The sequence below is a fragment of the Scomber scombrus genome, chromosome 7 (genome assembly GCF_963691925.1).
Source record: "Scomber scombrus chromosome 7, fScoSco1.1, whole genome shotgun sequence".
In the NCBI taxonomy this organism is placed as follows: domain Eukaryota; kingdom Metazoa; phylum Chordata; class Actinopteri; order Scombriformes; family Scombridae; genus Scomber; species Scomber scombrus.
The window spans coordinates 23,630,282-23,652,755 of NC_084976.1; the positions used below are offsets into that span (position 1 = coordinate 23,630,282).

Below are 22,474 nucleotides of genomic sequence, written 5' to 3' on the forward strand. Positions count from 1 at the left end.
AAAGAGATTTGTAGATTTATCTTTTCCCTGTAGAGTGTTTGGATGCACTGAAGACTACGACAGAACGTTTTCTGTTGAGGGATTAAGAGATTGGTAATCAGTTTTGGAGAAATATTTTGCCAAACACAATGCAAGCCAACAACATATGGAAAACTTTAAAAAAATGGCAGATGCATTTTATGACTACTTTAACTGATGAGCAACTGTCAGCCCATAGAGCTAATCAGATAAAGCTGTAGACAAAAGAAAGGGACAACAGATACAGTGCTGTCCTCAGGCGAGCATACATAACCTTCACACTAGTTTTCTTGAGATTACCCTTTCGAGGCCATGAGGATCAGATACTTGAAAAAACAGAGGTGTTTTCAGGGAAATCACTGATTTGGTTGGAAGATTCAATTAAGTTTTTCGTACACACCTTGAATCTACCAAAATAAACTCTAAAGGGTGTCCCTAGATATCATAGATGAAATAAAGGAGGCAAAATACTTTTCTGTGTGCTTTGATACCATTCCAGACTCATCTAAACAGGATCACTTATCTGTCATTCTTCAATCGATTGACAAAGCAGCCAAGTAAGGAGTGCCTAATCGATTTAGTGCATGCAAAATTATGCATGCTGATAATGTTTTTGTATTGAACGTGAGATAAATATAAGCTCTAAAATGTTTAAGAAGTATGTAAAACCCTCTGGAGAATATAGTCTACCATAAGTGGAGTATATGTTGAACCCTTTAATTTATTTTCGAGCATGAAAACCAATACATTTTCACCAATGACAAAATATTGTGAATGTGCACAAGAAAAAAAACCCTAAACTAGAGTCTATTGCCATGATAGCATTTCTCTGAGGCTAACATTACAACTAAATAACACTAACATGCCAATATGCCCGCAAAGACAAATATTGGACAAACTGAAAATTTGACCTCATCATAGCACTAAATCATGTTTTAGGGAATCAACACATTGATTTAATTTCATCATAAAGTGGAAATTTATGTTTGTATCAAATTTCATGGCAACCCATTCAATAGTTTTTAAGACATTTCAATCAAAACCACAAATGTTTACTTTATGGCTGTAGAGTTACTTATTCGTGAAATTCTCCTCAAATAACGACTAATTTCCAAATTTTGACTCTTTAGTCACGAGGATTCATTCTCGTGGATATCTGAACCAAATTTCACTGCAATTCATCGAATAGTGACAAAAATTATCAACGTCATCATCATCATCTGAACACAATTTCATGGCAGTACATCAAATAGTTACGAGATTCAGTCTGGACTTGTTGGACCGATAGACTAATATTTGGAGCCATGCTGTTTAAAACATAGCATGTACATAAAATTTGATCCTGATCTGAAAGGATTACAATTCAATGACCTTTACCTGTAATTGAGGATTATTCTATTTTGGTATTAATAACGTTACTCCAATGAAATAATGAAGGAATTCTTCTTCTAACACAGCTTTTAGGATTTTTTAAAATACTGTTTTAATAGTCCTTGAGGGGGCTTGCACCATTTTACCAGCTGACTCATTCTGCTTCGTTCATTCATATATTCCCATTGACGGGTTTCCTTTTGACGTAAATGGATTCAGGGGTATGCCCAACACCCCCCCTCAGTCTGCTCCTATTAACTGAGCTTGTCCACTGGTGCCTACAGAAACCATTAACACACAAGTGACAGTTCCAAACAGTGACATGATTGTACCTTTTCTTAGCAAACACAATCTGCTAGCTGTGATTCACCTTGTCATGCGTGAAATATTCATGCACTCAGGAAAACTTTGGTCCAAAGTTTAGTCTTTGATCTCTCTGATAGGAGCGAAGACACGGATTATCTGTTGTTTGTACCTGATGTGTACTTTAGGGAAAAATGCCTCCTACACTGTAAAACCTCTTTCAATTGAAGTATTATTGTCTGGCTGTGATCTTCAGCATATGCAGGGCTTTGAAATTGCTGATGGTGAATCATCAATTGTCTCACAATGTGTTGAATTTGTTTGACTTTTCAACCATAAAAAAAAAAAATCATGTGTTTAAAAGAAGAATATTGTCTATAGCCATGCTAGCAGGTATATGAGGCCGTACCTAGTCTCTTTGCTTGGAACCTAATGCTATAAGTGTGGTATCGTTGGTGATATTTATCAGGTAAGATTATTACCCTCTGAGTTTGGCGTGCTATCCAGCTTACATTTGCTTATTAGCAGCAAAGACAAAGTGTTTTATGGGAATGTAATTAATTTGGTGTTTGGTCATAAACCAACGTATTGGAAAGTTAAGAGATAGCTAAATTGATTCATCCTGAAGGGAACACAAAAGTCTGAACCCATTTTCATGGCAATACATCCAATAATTGACAAGACATTTCACTTAAAACTACAAATGTAAATGTTATAATGGCACTTGAGGAAAAGTCAAGGGATTACCAATGTATTAAGGTTAATGCCAATCAGTTCGGAGCCATATCACTCTCTCAACAGTTTATTCTATATTATCTATATGTCTCTGATGCATTTGTCTGTAGTGAAATTGTGACAGTAGGACTCCTGCCAACTACAGACAATCATAACAGTAAAACATGTATTAATTCTGATGGTGTCAAAGCTACCTTGAACTGCAAACATGAGCTCTTTGGGGTCAATCACTGGTGTCCTCTTGTCTTGGCCCTTTTTTCCACCCTTTCGGTTTCCCCTCCTCTTCTTGCTCTCGCCCCAAAGGTTGGACCCTCCGTGCATGCTGGGAATGTTGAGAATGGCGATGCCTTCTAGGGAGATGGTGCTCAGGTCCAGAGTAACACCATCACACTTTTTTAGGAAGGAGAAATATAATAAATTAGCTAAACACACATCAGTCAAAATAGGATGGATAAGATTTGGCAATGTAAACTGCATTTTTCTGTGGTTTGAATAATGACATGCTACTAATCCTAAGAAGGATTTGAGGTGTTATCCACTCAAAACAATGACTTACTGGCAGGTCTAAAAATGGTGTTGCTTCCCTAATCAATTGACAACTTATTACACACAAACATTGAATTCAGAGCAATTCAGACAGAAAGATTTGTATACACTTAGTGAAACATCACTGAGTAGAGAAAGCACAGTAACATATCTGAAAAGAAGACCTTGTCTCTTTGTCTGAGCCTGAACTTGTATCAATCTTTCTGTCTGAACACAGATCAGTTTCTGTGTCTGAGCCTTATTCTGAATCTATTTCTGTTTGAAAATGAGCTTGAACCTGTCACTATGTCTGAGCCTGAGCCTGTTTTAAGTCTGAATCTATACCTGAATGGGTCTCCCTGTCAATGTAAACCAGCCTCTAAATCTGACTCTTAGCCTGAACTTGTCTTCCTAAGTCTTAGCTTGAACCTCATGTCTTTGTCTGAGCTTGAGTCTGCAGCTGCCTTTCTGTCACAGCTGAACCTTGAATCAGCCTTTTCTGTTTGAGCCCTGAGCGTCCACCTGTCTCAGCCCCCGCCCAGCCAGTTCTCCTCAGCCTGAACTCGAATCTGTTCCTTCACCTGAACTTTTCAGTCTATCTGAGCCTAAGCCTAAATCTGTCTCTCTGAGTAAGAACCTATCTGAGACTGAATCTCTTTGAGCCTGTGCAAGAACTTGTTGTATTTTAAACCATCTCTCCATCTGAGCCTAAACCTATTTGTCTTAGCCTGAACCTAAATCTGTCTCTCTGTCTGAGCCTGAAACTTTCTATTTACAGCTTGAATATGAATCAGTTTTTCTCTCTATCTAAGCCTTAATCTGAACCTTTTTTTCAGCCTGGGCCTGTTTCAGAGCTTTCTCTCCATAGGAAGCACCATTTCTGTCAATTTGATTAACCTGAACAGTCAACCAGAATGATGGCGCACCATCAGCTCTTCAGAATCATCCTTTGTCATTTATAAAAAGGGTAATGCTCTAGATAGTGAACCCTACACCAGTCTAGATCTGTCTCTAATTTCCAGACAAGCTTTCGTCCAGCAGGTACTTAACCAACACTAATTAATAAAGACCTCTGCACTGTGTGGATAGCTCCTAGAAGGGGGAAGATGAATCGTATAGACACCATCTTCATTATCACTCAATATCACACACAGCAGGGTCGTGTAGGGCTAATTACCTGTGGTTGAACCGAGGTTCAGTGAGAAGTGGGTGGGGAGTTGCACAGATAGCCTTCACACATTAACACGTTGTCTGGGTGAATATGAAACTAGTACAAATTTGGGCTATTTATGGAACAAAGGTTGACCAGAATATTTTTTAACAGGCACCAATATTCTTACCTGGGTATTAAATATTCTTGATAACATGAAGGATGAAGGTTGGAATTTGAACTGGATGTTCACATATAACATCTGATGAAAATCCAAAGTGATGGTGTAGCCATTGGGAGTAATTTGGGGTTTAGTGTCTTGCCCAATAACACTTTGACATGTGGACAGGAGGAGTTGAAGATTGAACCACTGACTTTTTGATTAATGGACAACCCGCTTGACCTCCTGAGCCATTACATAATTCACAAAAGCAGTGACTTTCAAAAATCCTTTCTTTGCTTTCCCCCCCGCCCCTGTTTTGTCTTCTCTTGCGTAGATCTCTCTAAACAGAAAATATGTGGTTTGATTTACCTCAACCTCCAGAAAGTCGTGGAGCTTCTTACATGTGGCCGAAAAGGTCTCCGAAGTGCCAAACTCAAAGTACCACAGTTTATTCTTTGTTCTGAAAGAAACAAGACAACAGGAACTGCAAAGGGACCAAGAAAAGAGGAAACATAGGAGTGTTTTCCCCACATCAAAATCTGAAGCTTGTACAGTCATAACATCTCTCCTCTCTGTTTCTAGTCCCCTATTTTCTGAGCTTAACAAAACAGAAAAAGAAACAGTCCACCACTCTGTAAAAGTGCATTTGTTTGATTCAAGCTTGAAAAAGGATTTAAAAAAAAAAAAACTACACAGGAAATACAGCTCTAATGTTTACCGCTGACCAAAATCACACAGTCATTAATCTCCACAGAATGCATAATGTGGCCCATTAATCACATATTGAAGCATAATGATGGATTTACAGCCAGTTAAGGAGGCATCTGAGGGAGCACATGGGGTGGCCAGTGGGTACCCGTGCCCAACATTAAGGCCCAGTGTGGGGTGTAGGAGGGTAATCTACCTGCCCCTGCAATTAACAGAGGACTGGGGCGCTGCTCCCCTGGCTTCCTACAGCACACACTCCCATTGCTAAGGCTGATGATCAATGACCTCGCAGGGGTTAGTCACCATCTGTCCCTATACTGCCATGCTTATATTATCTCATGGCGACAAGAATAAAATGACATTGCTTTTTCATATTAGGAGTAGTGATTTGTTATTGTACCACTTTCATTATATGGTTTTATTTTTTATTAGTGACATAACAGCCGTTTGTGTATTCACGCTAATCATGTAAACAGGCATCTCAAAGTGCAGTGAAGATGAAGTCATGTGGAGGAACATAAACACATTTATACATCGGATGGTAGCTGATTTAACACTTTTTCTAGTATCGGGTTGGAGTTTTAATTATTTTCTTTAACATGAGTACAATGCATCAATGTATCTGTGGTAGAGCTTTTGAAACCACGGTACGCTCTACCCTGTCGACTCTACAGTTCAGACAGTATGCACGCAATGTTTTCTCAATGCATTGCAGAGCTACTCAATTGTCAACCCTATACATTTGATTTGAATAACTTTAATGTACTTGAAGTGTGCAATGTTATCTTAACCCTTTCATGCATGAATTATGATAACCTCAGTCAGGATTTTTTTTTCAAATTTCTCTTTGGACGTGAAAAAAATATTTGAACATCTTTTCTTTAATCACATTACATTATTATAACATAAATCAACTGATTTACAACCTAAAAAATTACTGCAGATGACGTGGTAGTGTATGGGATCATGCACTACTATCCACTGTGGTGGCTGAAGTGCAACTATACCATCGAAATCAATCATCTTGCATCAAGAAAAGAGCTTTTGAATAGCTGTCCACTGCAGTGACCACTATGCGGGAAAGGGTTAAAATACACATATCAGACTGGGACTTGGTATTGGCAGATACTCAATATTAAGTGACTCCGATTGGGATTGAGGGCATAAAATAAAAGATCGGGACACCCATAATTACAATGTTCAACAGTCCAAGGTGACTGAAACTTTAGCAGCTAATTGGAAATCAGCCATTACATTTGATTTTATTGAAACCTCTGCATCTACTGTGATACGTCAACATTTTGTGAAAAAGGAAATGAGTGGCCAAAACTGCATCATCAGTCCACTCAAGCTTTGTGGCTGGTTTGAACCTGTTTTTATTTTGTTACATATTTTGTGGACTGTTGGTTTGACTAAACAAGCATGTCACTTTGGGCTAAAATGATATTTTCTGACACGTTTTTGGACTAAAAGACTGATAAAGTAACTGGCAGATGAATTGATAATGATTATAAAAATAATCCTTAGTTGGAGTCTTTTATGAGTCAGCTCTTTAGGCCCATACGTTTCACTACAAAGGGTCATTACTATCATGACAAATCATCTTCTGAGTGCCATTAATTTCTGAACAAATGTAATGACAATTTGATAAATTGCTGAGGATCAGAGTGTCGGACGAAGAAAATGACCAACATCACAAGGTGAAAAAATGCAGTTGCAGGACAATGGCTGCAGGCACAATAAAGGAAGATGTGGAGGTTCAAGAGTGCTGAAAATAACTGTTAAAACCTTCAGGAGATACCATGACCTTAAATATATATGATGTAAAATGCTCATGATCCCATAGTACTAATTCATCTTCAACATCCCTGCTGGTTTTCATACTGCTTACTCAGCACAGTAAATTAGATCCTGTGTTTTTTTACATTTCTAGAAGACCCTTCACTGCTCATACAGTACAATGACGCTGCAAATTAGCTTTGAAATAAGTCAACACTAAGTCTTTTTTTGACTCAGCCCTGGTCTGAGGAAAATAACTCAATCAAACATGATTCCTCTAACTTCACATGGCAGATATCCAAACCTCTTCTTAGTGCCTTCAGTGAAAACAGCCTGCAGCAAGCTTCACTGATGGTGGCAAATACTGTAAGTGATGTTAATTGCAACAAATTAAATTACTGGAATCTATTTAAAATCACTGAACATCAATACTTCATTTTATTGAATTTTTTATTTAGCGTTAGTTTATCCTTTATCCTTTAATGCGACTGAAATAATCAACACAGTCTGAGAGTTTCTCAACAACAAAAGATCCTAAGTTAATTCTTTACTGAAGCACAAATAACTGAGGGCTTTTGATCTATCCAAGAAACAACAGACACCAGCACACAATTCATCCAAAAGCTTCAAGGACAGAAAAAAAACCCTACAACAGTGCTGACATGCAGAACTGAATACAGTAAAAAATGGCCTTCTCTTAGCTGAATCAAAGCACTACAAGAGGGACGTATTAGTATAAGCAGAGTAACAATCACTGAATTATTGATTTCCTCATTAGGACTTTTGTCAGGACCATTTAGCCACTTTATAAATGAGCTTTCATTAGGATACTTGCAAGGTAGCCCAACTCGCAGTTGATTTATAATGTGCAACATGGTCAATAGCAGAGGGATGAGAGCAGAGGGAGGTGGGAAGAGGCAGGAGGGCGACAGGGCCACGCAGAGACGCTTTCCACAACAACACATCCTTACATCCCTTCCAGCATCATCACCACCATCATCATCATCATCATCATCATCATCTGTGAGCTCAGCAGTCGAGAGGGAAAACTGAGTGCACCTTTACTGTAGAACATGAACACATGTCTGAGCGTGTTTGCAAACAAACAAATGAGGGTGGCTACTTCGAAAAGCATATTCAAAACTGTTGGCGAGTGATTTATGGAGAAAATGAAGCCGCATGCAGGCAGTGTTTTGGATCCTTTGGCTCTGTTGCTTTGTTGAGGCTGTTTTTTGGTATGTTTGGCAACAGAATCTAGTGAAAAGCCTTCCCCATGAAAGCAAAGTGAATTTTAGAGATGAAATCATTGCATAAAAAGTAAATGGAAAGATATGAGTCAGTGTGAAAAGATGCAAAAACATCTGCACTTTTTTCAAGGCTACATGACTGAAGGAAAAAGAAGAAAAATTGAAGGAAAGAAGAGGAAAAATTACAAAATGTGGACGAAAGTAGCATGAAGAACTGGAATGAGTGGTACTCTGAGCTTTCATATAAACACAGCTACAGTCCACACCCATTCTGTATATAGGTACAGATGTTGTAGCTACAGCTAACATCTGAACAATGGTTTGGAGAACAAACGTAGATTGAACATTAAGCGAAAAGCAAAGTTGCCTCAGTGGACTGCAGCCTCCAAACTGCTGCATTATTCACCTGTTGATTTTACTTGAGAGAAAAAAAACCCCTCAGCATTCAAGAAATCTCTTGAACCTCACTGATACTCATCAAAGTTGGACTTCTGGAGCTGAATGCAGGACACTAAAGCACATTGTAAGAACAGATACAGTAAGACAACATCTAACTGTCCTGTCGATTCCCACCACTTAACCTAACAAGCGCACCATGGCAACAAATCACCTTATGTCCCTGTTCATTAGGTAATTAGGAGCATCCCATTGGCCGGATCGGATTGTCATTTGTTATCTGCTGACCAACACTGAACTCATCTGACAGACTGACTGCGAGGAGCATCTTCAACAGTGGCCAGCATGTCCTGGGATTAATAGGGAGTCCATTTGAGTAAGATAATACTTTTAAAGGTAGATAAAGAAGATCTTACTTTACAGTAAGTGCAATAAAAGTGAACATAAAAACAGCAATTTCCTTAAACTGTTGGCTGATTTTAAGCTCCTGCATCCCTCCAGGATATTTTAGAAGTTCATCAATTATACTATCCATGGGAGCGATTTATGGCTTTTTTTTGCAGGAAAAAGTGCTGTCACAGAAAACCAGCAGCATACTGTATGAAGCAGGTTTTCAATGCTCAGAGTAGCTAAAGCACAAAGCCTCTGTTGTGATTTTACCTGCAGTGTATCAATGCAAAGTGTACTGCAATAATAACTTTAGCGGTGTGCATATGAGATCAGCTGTTGTAGTCACAGCTGGCACGTCAAATGAAAACAGTGGCTCAGGTTTCCAGAGCCACTGAGGTGTCATGTATTTGCACAAACAAATCAGAAAACAACACTGGAAAAGAAGACTAATACAAACTGTGTGGCTGAGAGAAAAACCACAAAGAGCTTTAGGAAGACATACCAAAAAAAAAGAGGAACAAAAAACAGGAACAGGAAGACGAGAGCAGCTCAAACAGCCTGAATCTAAACAATACACCCATGTTCATCAGGCCACTGCTTGGTCATCATATTAAAGGATGTCACAGACAATAAGCTTCAGTGTCACTGTCCTGAGGACACGGCACCTTTACACTGTAGGTGCACTTTCCACTGGCCACACTGAACAGCACCATTGATTTTCTTCCCCTCTGACACTTAATCTAACCCACAATGATCTACGACCTTATTTTCACACTAATTTCTTCTTGATCAGAGGTGATAAATATTGCATTGACATAACCAACTCTTTGTGCATTGCATCAATGCACTGTTTTGTTTAACATGACACTGCCTAGAGCGCTCCGACTCCGCCTGGCAGTTTGAGAAATGACCTGAGTTGCATCGTGTTGCCTACAGAGATGCAGCAAGCAGTTTGAAAAATGTATATCTTTCAGTTGCACTGCAATGATTCCTGGCTGTTTTTTTTAAACTAAAATGACTGATACTGATATAAAATATCCAGCAACTTTCAGAACAAATACAAAAACTAAACTGCTTAAATAACATAGAAGTGTAAGGGTAAGCATGACGTATTGTAGTTTTGCAAACCGAGCTGCTGCTGATGCAGAAATAATCTCAGTGGCTGATTTAAGCCTCAACGGGCAGAGCCAAAGACACAGTTTTTTAAAGCGTCCAAGTAATGTTGGACCACTGTTGCCAACGTGAAGACATAGTCCTCAAAGTTACAAAGTGACATCATTTCTACAAAATGACTATAAACAAATGTATTGCACATTTCTACATCTTCCTGATGGTGATACAGTATGACTGTGAAAAGACATGTAAATTGATTTAAATGATTACATTTCAATGTGAAGCAGCTCTGAAATATAGTAATTAAAATGTTATTGAATTAATCGTCACATTTAACCAAGAAGTCTTCAAGGCTTTAATAATTAAAGCAAATTTAGATCATTTGTGACTAGGACTGGGTACCGAACATCAATACTTTAATGGTACCAAATTTTGATACCTAGCAGGAGCACAGCTGTCTGAAACATCTGGCTGTAATTTCTCAACATAAACAGCAATGGCTGCTGCCTCCACTTGCTACGTTTTGAGCTGTTAACTCAGCTAACTTAGCATTAATAGATAATATACAATATATCAAAAACTGTCATAAAGCAGTGTTAAAACTATTTATGTTAATATTAACTAGCTGTACAGACACACTCCACACAGTTTCTCTTTAAAACTAATTAATGTTAAAGCTAACGAGTTTTGCTGCCACATCCAAACCATTGAAATTTTTGTTGTGCTCAGATTAGTTTGAAAGTAAGAAAGTTAATGTATTTAATAGGTTTATATGTCTTATTTTATTAAACTGCTCTGAAGGTGTAAAATGCCAAGAAGCTAAAAAACTTTCCTTATTGTTAAAATCTATTTTATCAAAAAAAGTAAAGATAATATCATAAAGTAACATCTTATGACCTGAGAATACATACATTTGCAAATGAAAATCTGGCATAATATTAACAGTTGATGACACTACAGATAAAACTTTCATTTGTCACAGTCTATGTCTACATGCTATTCCTCACCAGTCCTCCAGAGACCCTCGGACGTTTCCACTTGTTTGTGTGGACTAGACTTTGGATTGATTTCATTTAAATTGCCTTTATTAGCTAGTCTGCTAGTTATTAAGAGGGTTTTTTTTGGTTTTCTATTTAGTTCAGAGATTCGTTGTATTCATGTGCATTCTGTGGTGGTTCTGTGCATGTGAGGATTGTGTTTCTGGAGTTTTGGTTTTCTGTTCTTAGTTTTTCCTGTTGTGTTTCTGTGCTCTTCCTCAGCCTGCTGGTCCCTTAACCTTCTACACACCTGCTCTGCATCTAGCCTCGTTAGCCCTGCCCTGCTCTGTGTTCTCCTCACACAGTTCTTTTTTTTTTTTAAATGTTCAATAACTAGTTCTGCTTTTGATCCTTTCTCCCTAAAAGTAAAACAATTAAAACTAAGTGTTGCAAAATTTTAAAAAGTTGAAATGAAACCAGGAATCTCACCAGTGATATCGTACCACTGTGATAAATTGAATAAAACCATTAATTTTGGAAACTGTGAGACACCGGCTATGAACTTAACAAAGCAATGTTGTTGATTAATGATATTATATTGTTTACAAGGCTCGGGGCGTTTTAGCAATCTGTTTATCTAAGGTCTGACACCTCCAGCAACACATCAGCTTGGATGTAGAAATGAGTCTCTTGGTATCTACAGTGAAAGTGCAACTGAGTCAGTGATTTTTTTACTCCATTAGCCCTTTAAAAAGCCAAAGAACTGTCAAGCATTGCTCACATCTTCATTCAAAAGCAGCGTGCAACATGATGAGTGCTTCAGGTGAGAGATTCCACCTTCCACCTGCTGGTTTTACTCCAGCAGCATCCAGACTCCGAGGGATTCTTTCTATCTCTTAACTTTATGGGCCTGTGCTTAAAAAACATACATCTCATTGATGAGGTCTAATCTTAAATTCTCTCTGTTGTTAACCTCAATGTTGTTTTACGCACCCACTGATCTGTCCCCCTCTGCCTTCCTTCTAAAACCGAATATTCACTTGAAAGTCTTATATGCTAACTGCAAACTATTTGTCTGATCACCTAGACAGAGGAACAAACAAAGGGCGCTAAAACAAACACACAAACAAAATAATCCTCTTTTTGGGTACTGACCTTTTTCACAAAAGGAGAATACATGACTTATATTTGATTTTTTTACACAGCACGTTTACTGCAGCATAAAATGCAATTTCATTTCAACAGATCATACAATGCAGAGTTGTAGCATCAGGGAGCTATGAAAGTAATTTAAAACAATGTTTTCAAATCTTGAATCTTGATCTTCAGTTTATCTTTATTAAAGTAACATTTTTATGATATGAATTTTTACATGTTTCTTAGCCCTACTTGCACTTATGCGCAATGTCATGTGCATATTAGCCCACTTGAGTTTGTGTGTGTGTGTCTATGTGTGTGTGTGTGAGTGAGTATTCCCACTGAGCTGGGGACAGGGCCACAGGTGAGATCCCTCTAAATTACATACAAGTGGTCATTAATTATAGATGACACTTTGGTCATATAAACGATTTTATCCTCAAATGAGGTCTGAGGTCCACTGTGTGTGTGTGTGTGTGTGTGTGTGTGTGTGTGTGTGTGTGTGTGTGTGTGTGTGCGTGTGTGTGTGTGTGTGTGAATGAGTGTGTGTGCATGTGTAATTTAGAGCAGCATCACCTGTGGCCCTGTTCCCAGCTCAGCAGGAAACACGCACACATGTACATGCGTGCACACACATTAGCATGAGTGTGTTGATGCGTGCGTGTGTTGGTGAATCCGGCGGCCCCATCCAGCACATCACAGTGCTTTGATGAACATACTCATTATGCTAAAGAGTGCTCCATGCCTGGGCTTCCCTGTGCCTTCAGGAAAGGTTAACTCAGGATGGTTACGCAGCACAGCGAGAGCCTGTGGGCGCACAGGGGCAGAGCGGCTCTGGAGGAGCGCGCTGACGGTGTTAGATGTCTCAGGACCAAAAATAGATCTGGGTATGCAGAGCAAATATCATGGGAACATCAAGGTGCCGTGATTGATGCCACAGAATAAACAAACATTGCAGGTGAAGCCACAGAAGTGTTCACTCTGCAGCTAAAAGGTCCCAAATCAGATGTTTTCTCTCACAGGCCTGATACTGTAAGCGGTACAAAATTGGATTCTGAGGGATGTAACCTCATGGTCACCGAAAAAATTCCTTAAGTAAATATCTCATTAATAACCCGAGAAAGAGTTATGTCATTTGTATCATCCCAGTATCCATTCCAACTGTGTCAATATTACAACTTATGATTGATGTCTAATGCATCAATGCTGAAAGTATTGTCCTATATGGAATGAGGATCCTGCATTAAAACAATGCAAGGGGCTGTGCTGGTGGGGGCATGTTGTGTTGTATTATTGAGACAATGAAATATGATCCAGGAAGTCCACTGGAGCTACAGATAAATGTAAATTTAAAGGCTTGTCAGATGCCAAAACTCTTTTTTTTAATCTTTCGTTGCAAAGACAATCAAACAGAAACAAAGAATTAACGTTACAAAGTAATGAACCAGGTATGAGTGCTTCTATGTATGTGATTTGCCAACACAGTGCTTTGCTGGATTATGCCACATTGACAATGTTTACACCTGGCATTAACAGACGTCTCTAGGCATTAAATACAAGTGTAAATGACCACCAAGACGAATGCATTGTGATCCGATCACTCAAATCACATGCTGAAGTGGTCTGGGACAAATTTGAACACATATCTTTTGTAGTGTAAACGCTAATGTGTCCTAATGTGTCTCCGGTTATTGACGTAACACGAAAATACGTCATCAATGGTTGTAAAAATGGAGATGAGCACAGATGTAGGTGAAAAGTCGCAACATCTTGTGCATGTATAATAGTTCTTGAAACATTTTTCTAAGCTCTTAACTCTTTCGCCCGCACTAAAAACAAATCAGGTGTTTGTCTGACTGATGTAATAACTGTGAGCAGGTGTCTTTGACCTACTTGCGGAAGTGATGTAGGCAGCAACAGAATCTGGACACAAGTGGTCAGCTCCAGACGCATAATAGAGACAGGTGTGAACAACAATGTGTCTCGGCTGTCCACCTGTGATCAGATCAACCCAGACGCATGTTAATGCCAGATGTAAACAGGGCCATTGTGCATCAAAACTTAAACTTTTTTTTCAGGCGACCCTACATTATTTTGCTGGCGCTCTTTGTGTTGACACCCACACTGCATCAAAGCACAGCCCCTATTCAAATGAATGAGAGGGCTGCGTTGTTTAGTTTTTTTCACACAGGGCTGACATTGGCGCGTGTCTTGTTGTAGATTGTTCTGGTGAAAAACACAGCACCAGCAAAAAAGTTGAACTAGACTCAACTTTTTGCAATTAAATGTGATGTTATCCAGCAAGGTGCTATGTTGGCCAATCGCGTACATGCAAGCAAACATTTCAATTTGATTAATTAATAATTGTCATGTCTCTCTGCAGTCCCCTCTATTGTTTCAGCTGAGGGCTGTTTTCTGAGTCACCACACTAAAGGTGTGATTGTCGGGATGGTGAATGAGCATCTAGCACATATAACCTTTTTATTATCTCTAACTACAGTTTTTCTCTAATCATGAGCAAGTGTTTTAGTGGCCTACAAACCATAACTTAACCATAGTTTATTTGAAATAACCATGATCTGTCCCCAGTCTTTGGGCCCATTTACTTTAGTTAACAGCAGAGAAGCAGAGAGGAAATATGTAGAGAAAGAGAGGCATATGACACGCAATAAAGCGCTATAGCCGGAAATTAATCAGGTGTGTTGCTTTTACATAGCATGTGCCTTAACAATTCAGCTACCGGGGCACCCATCTTTCCCCAATTTTAAATCATCAATTAGCTAAGCAAATTTTCAAAGACAAAGCTGGCTGCAGACAAGACAGAGGACATCAGCCATTACTGCCATCCACACACTAGTTTCTTGCCTCAGGACCTAAAATGTCATTGAATTTCATTAAAATCCCTCGACAAGGTTTTAAGATATTCTGCTCAAACATGGAAAAAGAAGTGAAATGGTTTTCTTGTTGTGAACTGCAATAAATCAACCAATGAATCTACAATAAATGCACATACAGAAATGATGCCTTTAGTTACTGTTGTGTAATATATGCAAAAGTCACATGAGTATGAAAGGGAGTGATCTGATAAGTGGCTTTACATACAAACAGAAGTTCAGAAACCAAATAATAAAAAAAAAAGTAAATAAAGGAAATGTATAATAGTGTAAAGTTGTTAATTTACTGAACCCTTTCTCTTTCTCCACCTCTCTTCCCTTGTTCCTCTTGCTATCCATATCTTCCCCCTCAGAGTCAGAGATTAGTGTGTAATTACATGGGAGATCAGCAAAAAAAGTAGGGGGGAAACGGAGTAGTATATTTTAACAAGGCGGTCGAGGAGGAGTGGCGATGGGGGAGGAGGTGGCACAGCCCTCGTCACGGGCCGACTGATTGTCTGCTTTTAATCCTCGACCTCATTATCACCTCCAGGTCCGGCAGTGGCAGTAAATGAATCTATCTGCCGAGTGTCAAATCTTCACACCTTCACCCTGGTAATCACCCCAAGGTGCAAATACAAAAGATGGATAGAACGAGAGAAATGAAGGGAGGGAGCGAGAGTATGACCCCTGCATTTCATCAACAAAATCTCCTCATTTCATAATTAAGAAAAAGCTACGCGATGTTGTTTGGTTGTTTAATTAAAGCTGATTAAATATTAAATTTCTTTAAGGTCAAACCAGACAAAATGTAAAGATTTGGTACATATGTGAAGTCATTACTGCTGTCGAATTAAAATCTAATAACTCAAATTTGACATTTTCCTTTCCAAGCGTATACATCTTGTTTGACCTTGAAACCAGTCCAATGGCAAAAATACAATAAAAAAGCAGAACAATAAGCATTTTTAATCCATATCAAAGATGCTAAGAGAATTTATAAATAAACATGATCTTATTTATTTTCTTATTAAGTATTATCTATGTATTTATCTATCTATCAATGTATGTTTGTATATCAGATATTAAAATAATAATAATATAAAGCAGACAGAGTGTGCTATGAAGTCATGTGGGACTCGAAAATGGTGAAAAGAGTAAAAAATACTTACATTAAATACTTTAAATTGATGTTAAATGATATTCTGGACTGAGAAACAGTACATTTTATACCCAGAATATAGCTTATAAGAAACAACAAATATATATATATATATATATATATATATATATATATATATATATAATTATTTTATTTAAAAATAGATATCTAAATACTAATAATTTGCTTGTGCACAAAAAATAGTCCACAATGTTTTTCCACTTCACACTATTAAATCAGAAAATGAAACTAATCAAAGTCAATCTACCTTAGAAACTAACTGGATGCATTTGAAACACAGGAAAAAATAGGATATTTCAATTTTAATTACAAGATATATGAAAAACAAATCAGGTATTGTAGTGATTGATCCGTGGAGGAGGAGGAGGAGGAGGAGGATGTGTAAGGGTTGAAAGGTGTTACCTTCAGAGACTGTGTCTGGTTGGGTGTCACAGCTGTAAAAATGTGTGTAATATCACATGTGAAGCTGCTGTATGTGTAGACATAGCTGCTCTGTGTCATTTGTGTGTGAAAAGTTGATTCAAAATGTAGGATAACCCCAAGACTGACAAAACAACTGGATATGTGTTTATTTTTTACATGCATTTAGAGGAAAAGTTATCAGTCATATTTTATAGAAGTTCCATAAATTTACAGCAAAGCCTTAGCTTAAAAATAACTATCTGTTATTGTTTTTATGTAAAGCACATTGAGTTGCCCCTGTGTATGAAATGCGCTATATAAATAACGCTGCCTTGCCTTGCCTATCATCAATGATTATTATTATCATTATTATTAAGTTTCAATTTTTAGGCCTCTTACTACCACTGGGGGAAAGCTTGAATACTGGAGTTGTTCCTTCTTATTTAACTAAAACCCTTCATTGCACTGATGTTCTGGGTGAGTTTCATGATGCTTGAATTACGTTAAAAACTCATCAGAAATATGACAGTTGCTTGTCATTTCATTTTTTCGTGACAAATACGCCCTTATTGCTGACTTGTTAGGGACGAAATAAAATCTTTCCTTGAGACACGCTTCACTTCCCTTCTATTGTCACTAAAGACCTTCCAGTTCCTGAGAAAGAGCCTCCAGCTGCAGCAAAATGACTCTGTGATAAGTTGCAATATACTTCCAATGGACACGAGCCCTTTGGACAAATCCAACAAAATCTATGCTGCCTTGAAAAACTATAATCATGCATTATTGAATTGGCAAGGATAGTGTGTAATAGAGAGATCCTAAACCCATTCCCACTCCTGAATTATTAATGGAATTCAAATAACAGACAGAATAATTTTCTTAAAATATCTCAATCATTTTTCACAAAGGCTTAAAATGGTGTAAATCAACAGGGATGCAGATCATGTATCCTGTATGCAGATGCAGAAAGTAAATAATATTGCCTTTGATAGACAAGAAACATTCAGGTTGATATGAAAAATTTGAGCATAAGGTACCTGACACAGATTTGGACTCAATTCTATGTAACAAACCGTACTGGAAAAGGAAAAGAGGATACCAAAATCTATGAACAATGTGCCGTAATGTTGTGAAATAACATGATGATAATTACTCAACAACCTCTTTGTTTAATTGGGAAATGCAGAATTAATAACGTTACAGTTTCTCCTGCTGGGTTGGCATTTCTCTGACATAGTGGCACATCTCTCAAAACCATCGGTAACCATTACATGACAGGCCTGTGTTTATTCGAAACCCCCTTTACTTCCCTTTGGACCATTTCGCTGTCATGTCTGCATGCACGAGCAACGAGCAGCAGAAAGATAGTTGGCTAAATGTTGTACTAAGACCAGGGTAAAATATGATAATGAGTACAAATGGGATTATTAGGAGGCTGTGTGTCATCAGTCTGACTGATCCATGATGTCAAACTAGCCAAGCAAATTCAATTAGGCCTGCAATTACTCCCTGGCGCTAGTGGAGACGTATTGGAGACGTTAAATATTGATGGAAACATAGATGCCGCATTTGTTCGTCTCCAAAGGTGAACGCATCTCCTCAAGGTAATCACAAATGCTAAATATGAAGGCTGTCCATTCGTCACTCTGAGCTCCACAGCAGCTACACAGTCTGTTGTCGGGAAGGGGCCACGCAGAGGTTCTGCAAATGAACTGCAGGTTTATTTAGACTGTGAATAGAGTTTGTGGTCCTTGGACATTTTCATTCTATAAATTAAAGAAATAAAACCATCCTAACCCTTTTTAAATGGTCTTATGCTTGGGACATACAGCATATCTCTTCTCAAGAGATAGCATTTGTTGAATATTCCCTCTAAAAAGTGTTTACGTGGACTAAAACCAGTACAAAACTCAGCCACAAAGAGGAGGATTTTTGATTATAAAGGGGTCAGTCTGGTCTCCTGAACATTTCCAAAATTACACCAGCGTCTCAACAATGAAAGAAATCATACTGATCGTGAGAAATTATAGAAATGTGCCTCTTCAACTTCAACTCTGGTTGAACTTGTGCAGCCACAAGAATTGGAGCAAGTCATTTGTCAATGCAGGTAGATAACAGCCAAATACAATTTCTCCTTGTGAAGTCAATTTGTAAGTTTGAACATGGGACTTTTTTTTTGCTAGGAGGATTTATAGATCCTCCATTATACCACTTGACATAAATACACAGAGAACCTTGAACCAGATTTCCAGTACAGAGCTTTCATGTTGAAGTACCATTTCCCAGCTTCCTAGTGAGAAGCTGGGTTAAAACATGCAGCTGTACAAGTAGCCTATCTATGCCAACTCTGTTGGTCATGTGACCCTCGAATTGTATGTCAAATGACTGTGGCGGTCGTTTTCTAATCTGAGACTCAAGAGAAGTTAGCTTCACACACTGAATATATTTTACATGGTGTTTATTAAACTAGTTTGGTTTGGTTAAGCCCTAATTGCATACTTTTGCTGCAGAGCCTCTTATTTCTATAAGTTTTAAGACCAACTGTTCTTTAGTAACATTATCTTTATTATTATTCTCGGATTAAAAGTGAAGAGTAGCTCAGTAGTTAGCACTGTTTCCTCAGAGCAAGTAGGTCCTTGGTTTGAATCCACTGACAGGCAGAAACTGAGTAGGTGTTGAGTTGAGTCTGTGTGGACTGTGACCTGAGCCGCTTTGACACATCTACAGCAACCTAAACCCAAACCTGAAGTTACCCGGACATTACCCAAAGGAGCTGTATGTGAGAACACAAATGTCCGAGTAAGCTGGACCGGACATTAACTAGATTTTACCCCAACTCACTCGTATAAAGTCTGGTTGAGTCCACCTGTGAATACAGCAGGTTATTTTCTGGACAATTCACAGCGAGCGAGCGGGTGAGTTGATGACATTTCTATCATACCTGTGGCGTGAAACCGAAAGAATACAAACAACTGAGGGTAAAGAAGAAGGATACTTTACACAAAGACACCAACGAAAATGTTTAACTGGAGAGATTTGGAAGATTTGAAAATGTATTTTGCTAAGGGCTGAATGTCAGATGCTGAAATAATAATCAGCAATGGAAAATACAAACTGGCTATATGACTGTGCATACTTTTTGCATCATCTCCTGCCTCCTACACCCTCTACACCCCTCACCTAAACCAAACGGAGGATTTCCAGTGTGACACGTACAATCTCTTGTTGTTCTGCTACATGTGTGAAAGGGAGTCTCGTCCAGACGTGGTCCGAAGTTCATATCAGAAAAACAGCTCCGGTGTCTAAGCTCTAATCTGGACCCTGAGGTTACACCCACCACTAATACGTTACTATTTCTGACAAAAAAAGCAAATAAACAGAAACATACCTGCTGTTAAACTTCTCAGGGTGTTTCTCTCTCATAACATGGAAACGATGTGCAATTGAAGCGTCCTGAAAGAGAGAGTCAAATATTTAGTTAAGGAACTGACAACATTTGAATACTGAATATTTTTAAGTCTCAAGATATATGTTATATTTGTCACTGAAACATTCAATGTGCTATTTTCAGTTTAAAAGTATGTCATTGTGTGTTTCTAGGACTAAATTTATACCCCACTGACATCTGGAGATGCTAACATGCAAAGCTACTCAACACCTATGAAAGAAATATAATTATTTGCAGGCAAATATTAGTTTTTCTTTCTAAGGCCGACTCTTCCTCATTACCCAACTCTTCCAACTTCCCAAATAGTGCAGTTACACCTTGCATGTCCTTTGTGTATATTTCTATAAGATGAAAGGAGCTGTGTGCAGGGGGTGGCAGCAGGGTGGAGCTGGGGATGGAGCAGTATTGACAGACAGCGTGATGAACAGTACGCTATCTCCACACAGGCTAATTAATTAAACACATTGTGAGTAATCACAGCTCGCAACTAACCTACAGGATGCTGCAGACACCCCGGCAACCAAGTTGTTTTCTCTCTCCCTTCCTCCACCTCTTCTGCCTCTCTTCTTATTCTCAATAAGTCATTCTCGACCTTTCTCTCACCCTTTCTGATCCCCCCCCATCTTTCCCTCCCTCCCTCCCTTTTCTGTGACCTGGGGCAAAAAGTGCAGAAACATTTGAGTTCTTGGTGTTAAAGTGATACAGTTCATGTTACATATGTTAGTGTGGTGTGACTGGTGGAGACACTTCACCAGTATCTTAACACCATCTCAGCCTGGTAAAACTGTTATCTAGTTTTAAAGCGTGAACTTAGAGAATCGGGTATATTTATAGTTAATCCATATGATGTAGCTTGTCAATAGACAGAAAATTACATAAAAAAGGAGACAGAGAACCAACTACATCTCTTATTAACATGTGCTCTCGTTCTGGGTATTTTATCTGGATCATAAAACATATATTAAAGGACTATTCTACTGATTTAACATTACACTCCTAGGGCTTGTTTCACGAAAGAGATTTACCAGAACTGCTTCCATACAGATCACAAATAGTGGCAGTGCGTTTAACTAATAACTGCCACTCAAAAATTGCAGATAAAGTACGGAGTTCTTTTGACTCGTTGAACGGGTTAAAATTAAAGAAAATTATTATGTTGCAGCTTTTCACATATGTAGTAGTAGTCTCCAAGAACAGACTTCTAAATGTAGACTATCCCCTTAATACGAGCTGAAAATGAGGTGAGATTAACCAAACAGGGATGTAATATTTAGTGAAAGATCCCCTCCAGACAAGTTTTAGGACATAAACACAGTATCTGCATGACATAATAAATTGTGTCTACAAAAAAAAAAAAGTTCAGGTACCTTGTTAGAAATCTAATATTAGTATCACATCAATAATTATGTCGCCTACTTCCTGTTTCCATGTCAATTCTCATTGTTTGTGCACTGGAGGTTTCAAGTCTCCACATCACACTTGTGTAAGCTGCATACTGGCCCATTATGGGGTCCAAACCAGTTGTGATGTCACAAATCCTACTTATAGGTACTCATGTTAAACTCTGATTTCAGATGAGCACAGAGAAACCTTTTTTCTTCTTCGACAGATGAATGTGTAAACAATCTTCTAGTGTCGTCATTCTGCACAGATAAGCTCAAACATCTAACTGCAGTAACACAAAGAAAAAAAACCCACATTTTTGATTTGAGGGGAACTTTAAGCGTTAATTACCAAATATTAAACGCACATTAGTAAATATCTTACAATGGCCACACTGATCTGTTTCATGCAGGTTTCACTGATTATTTGATTCTACTTTAGTTCTTATTTTTCTTAAACGGTCCAGTGTTCGATGCAAATCAAAGTGTTTGTATCACAAGAACACAAAAATGCTGCATGAGTAGCAGTAAATGTTAATATAGTATATATTTATACCTTGTGAACCTTTTCATTTAAAAATAAAACCAAATATACAGAATATGAGATCAATTATGCAGTATGCAGAGGACCTGATGAACATATTGTGAAGCCTTAGGTAATGTTCAATACAAAGACTAGCAACACTGACATTACCTTTAAAGTACACTTCTAAGTTAGTGGAAAAGTGCTGGCAAGGCCTGAGTGAAAAACACAGACCAAACTCTGACAAACACAGCAAAGTTGTCCGGCTCTGAACACATCTCAAGAAAGAGTGAGAGAAAGTTACGGTAAACTTTTTGGGCTTGTTCCTCTCCCCCTCTGCTGAAGCAATCTGTTTTGACCCACTCCATTTTTGAGTGGCACTATTGAAACAGCACCTACAGGGAGGACCCCCTGCTAGCTCTCTGTACAGAAATTTAAGAGAAGCCAAAAGAGAGAAAAAAAAATCAATGAAGCTTCTCTTGATGTCTCTTCAAGACGCTGTAAGCAGAAGACCAAAAGAATTCTTCAAGATCCCCGCAGACTCGCCTCACACTTCCAACGCGAGCCAGAAAGGTGAAATGATGGATATATCTGAGAGATTGTAACTTGATTTTCTTACAAACAGGACAATAGCTGCAAACAAGAGAGCAA

The 22,474-nt window shown here is 38.4% G+C and overlaps 1 protein-coding gene across 4 annotated transcripts in view; it reads right to left on the reverse strand.

Moving 5' to 3' along the window:
* The window catches only part of dgkb (diacylglycerol kinase, beta), a 68,941-nt gene that overhangs the window by 8,226 nt on the left and 38,241 nt on the right, over nucleotides 1–22,474 (reverse strand). For all 4 annotated transcript variants that reach the window (XM_062422179.1, XM_062422177.1, XM_062422178.1 and 1 more), the window contains 3 exons: nucleotides 19,859–19,923; nucleotides 4,635–4,725; nucleotides 2,622–2,817 (listed from right to left, as the gene is read on the reverse strand). In XM_062422179.1, coding sequence (XP_062278163.1) covers nucleotides 2,622–2,817; nucleotides 4,635–4,725; nucleotides 19,859–19,923 — 352 coding nt within the window. The remainder of the gene's footprint in view (nucleotides 1–2,621; nucleotides 2,818–4,634; nucleotides 4,726–19,858; nucleotides 19,924–22,474) is intronic.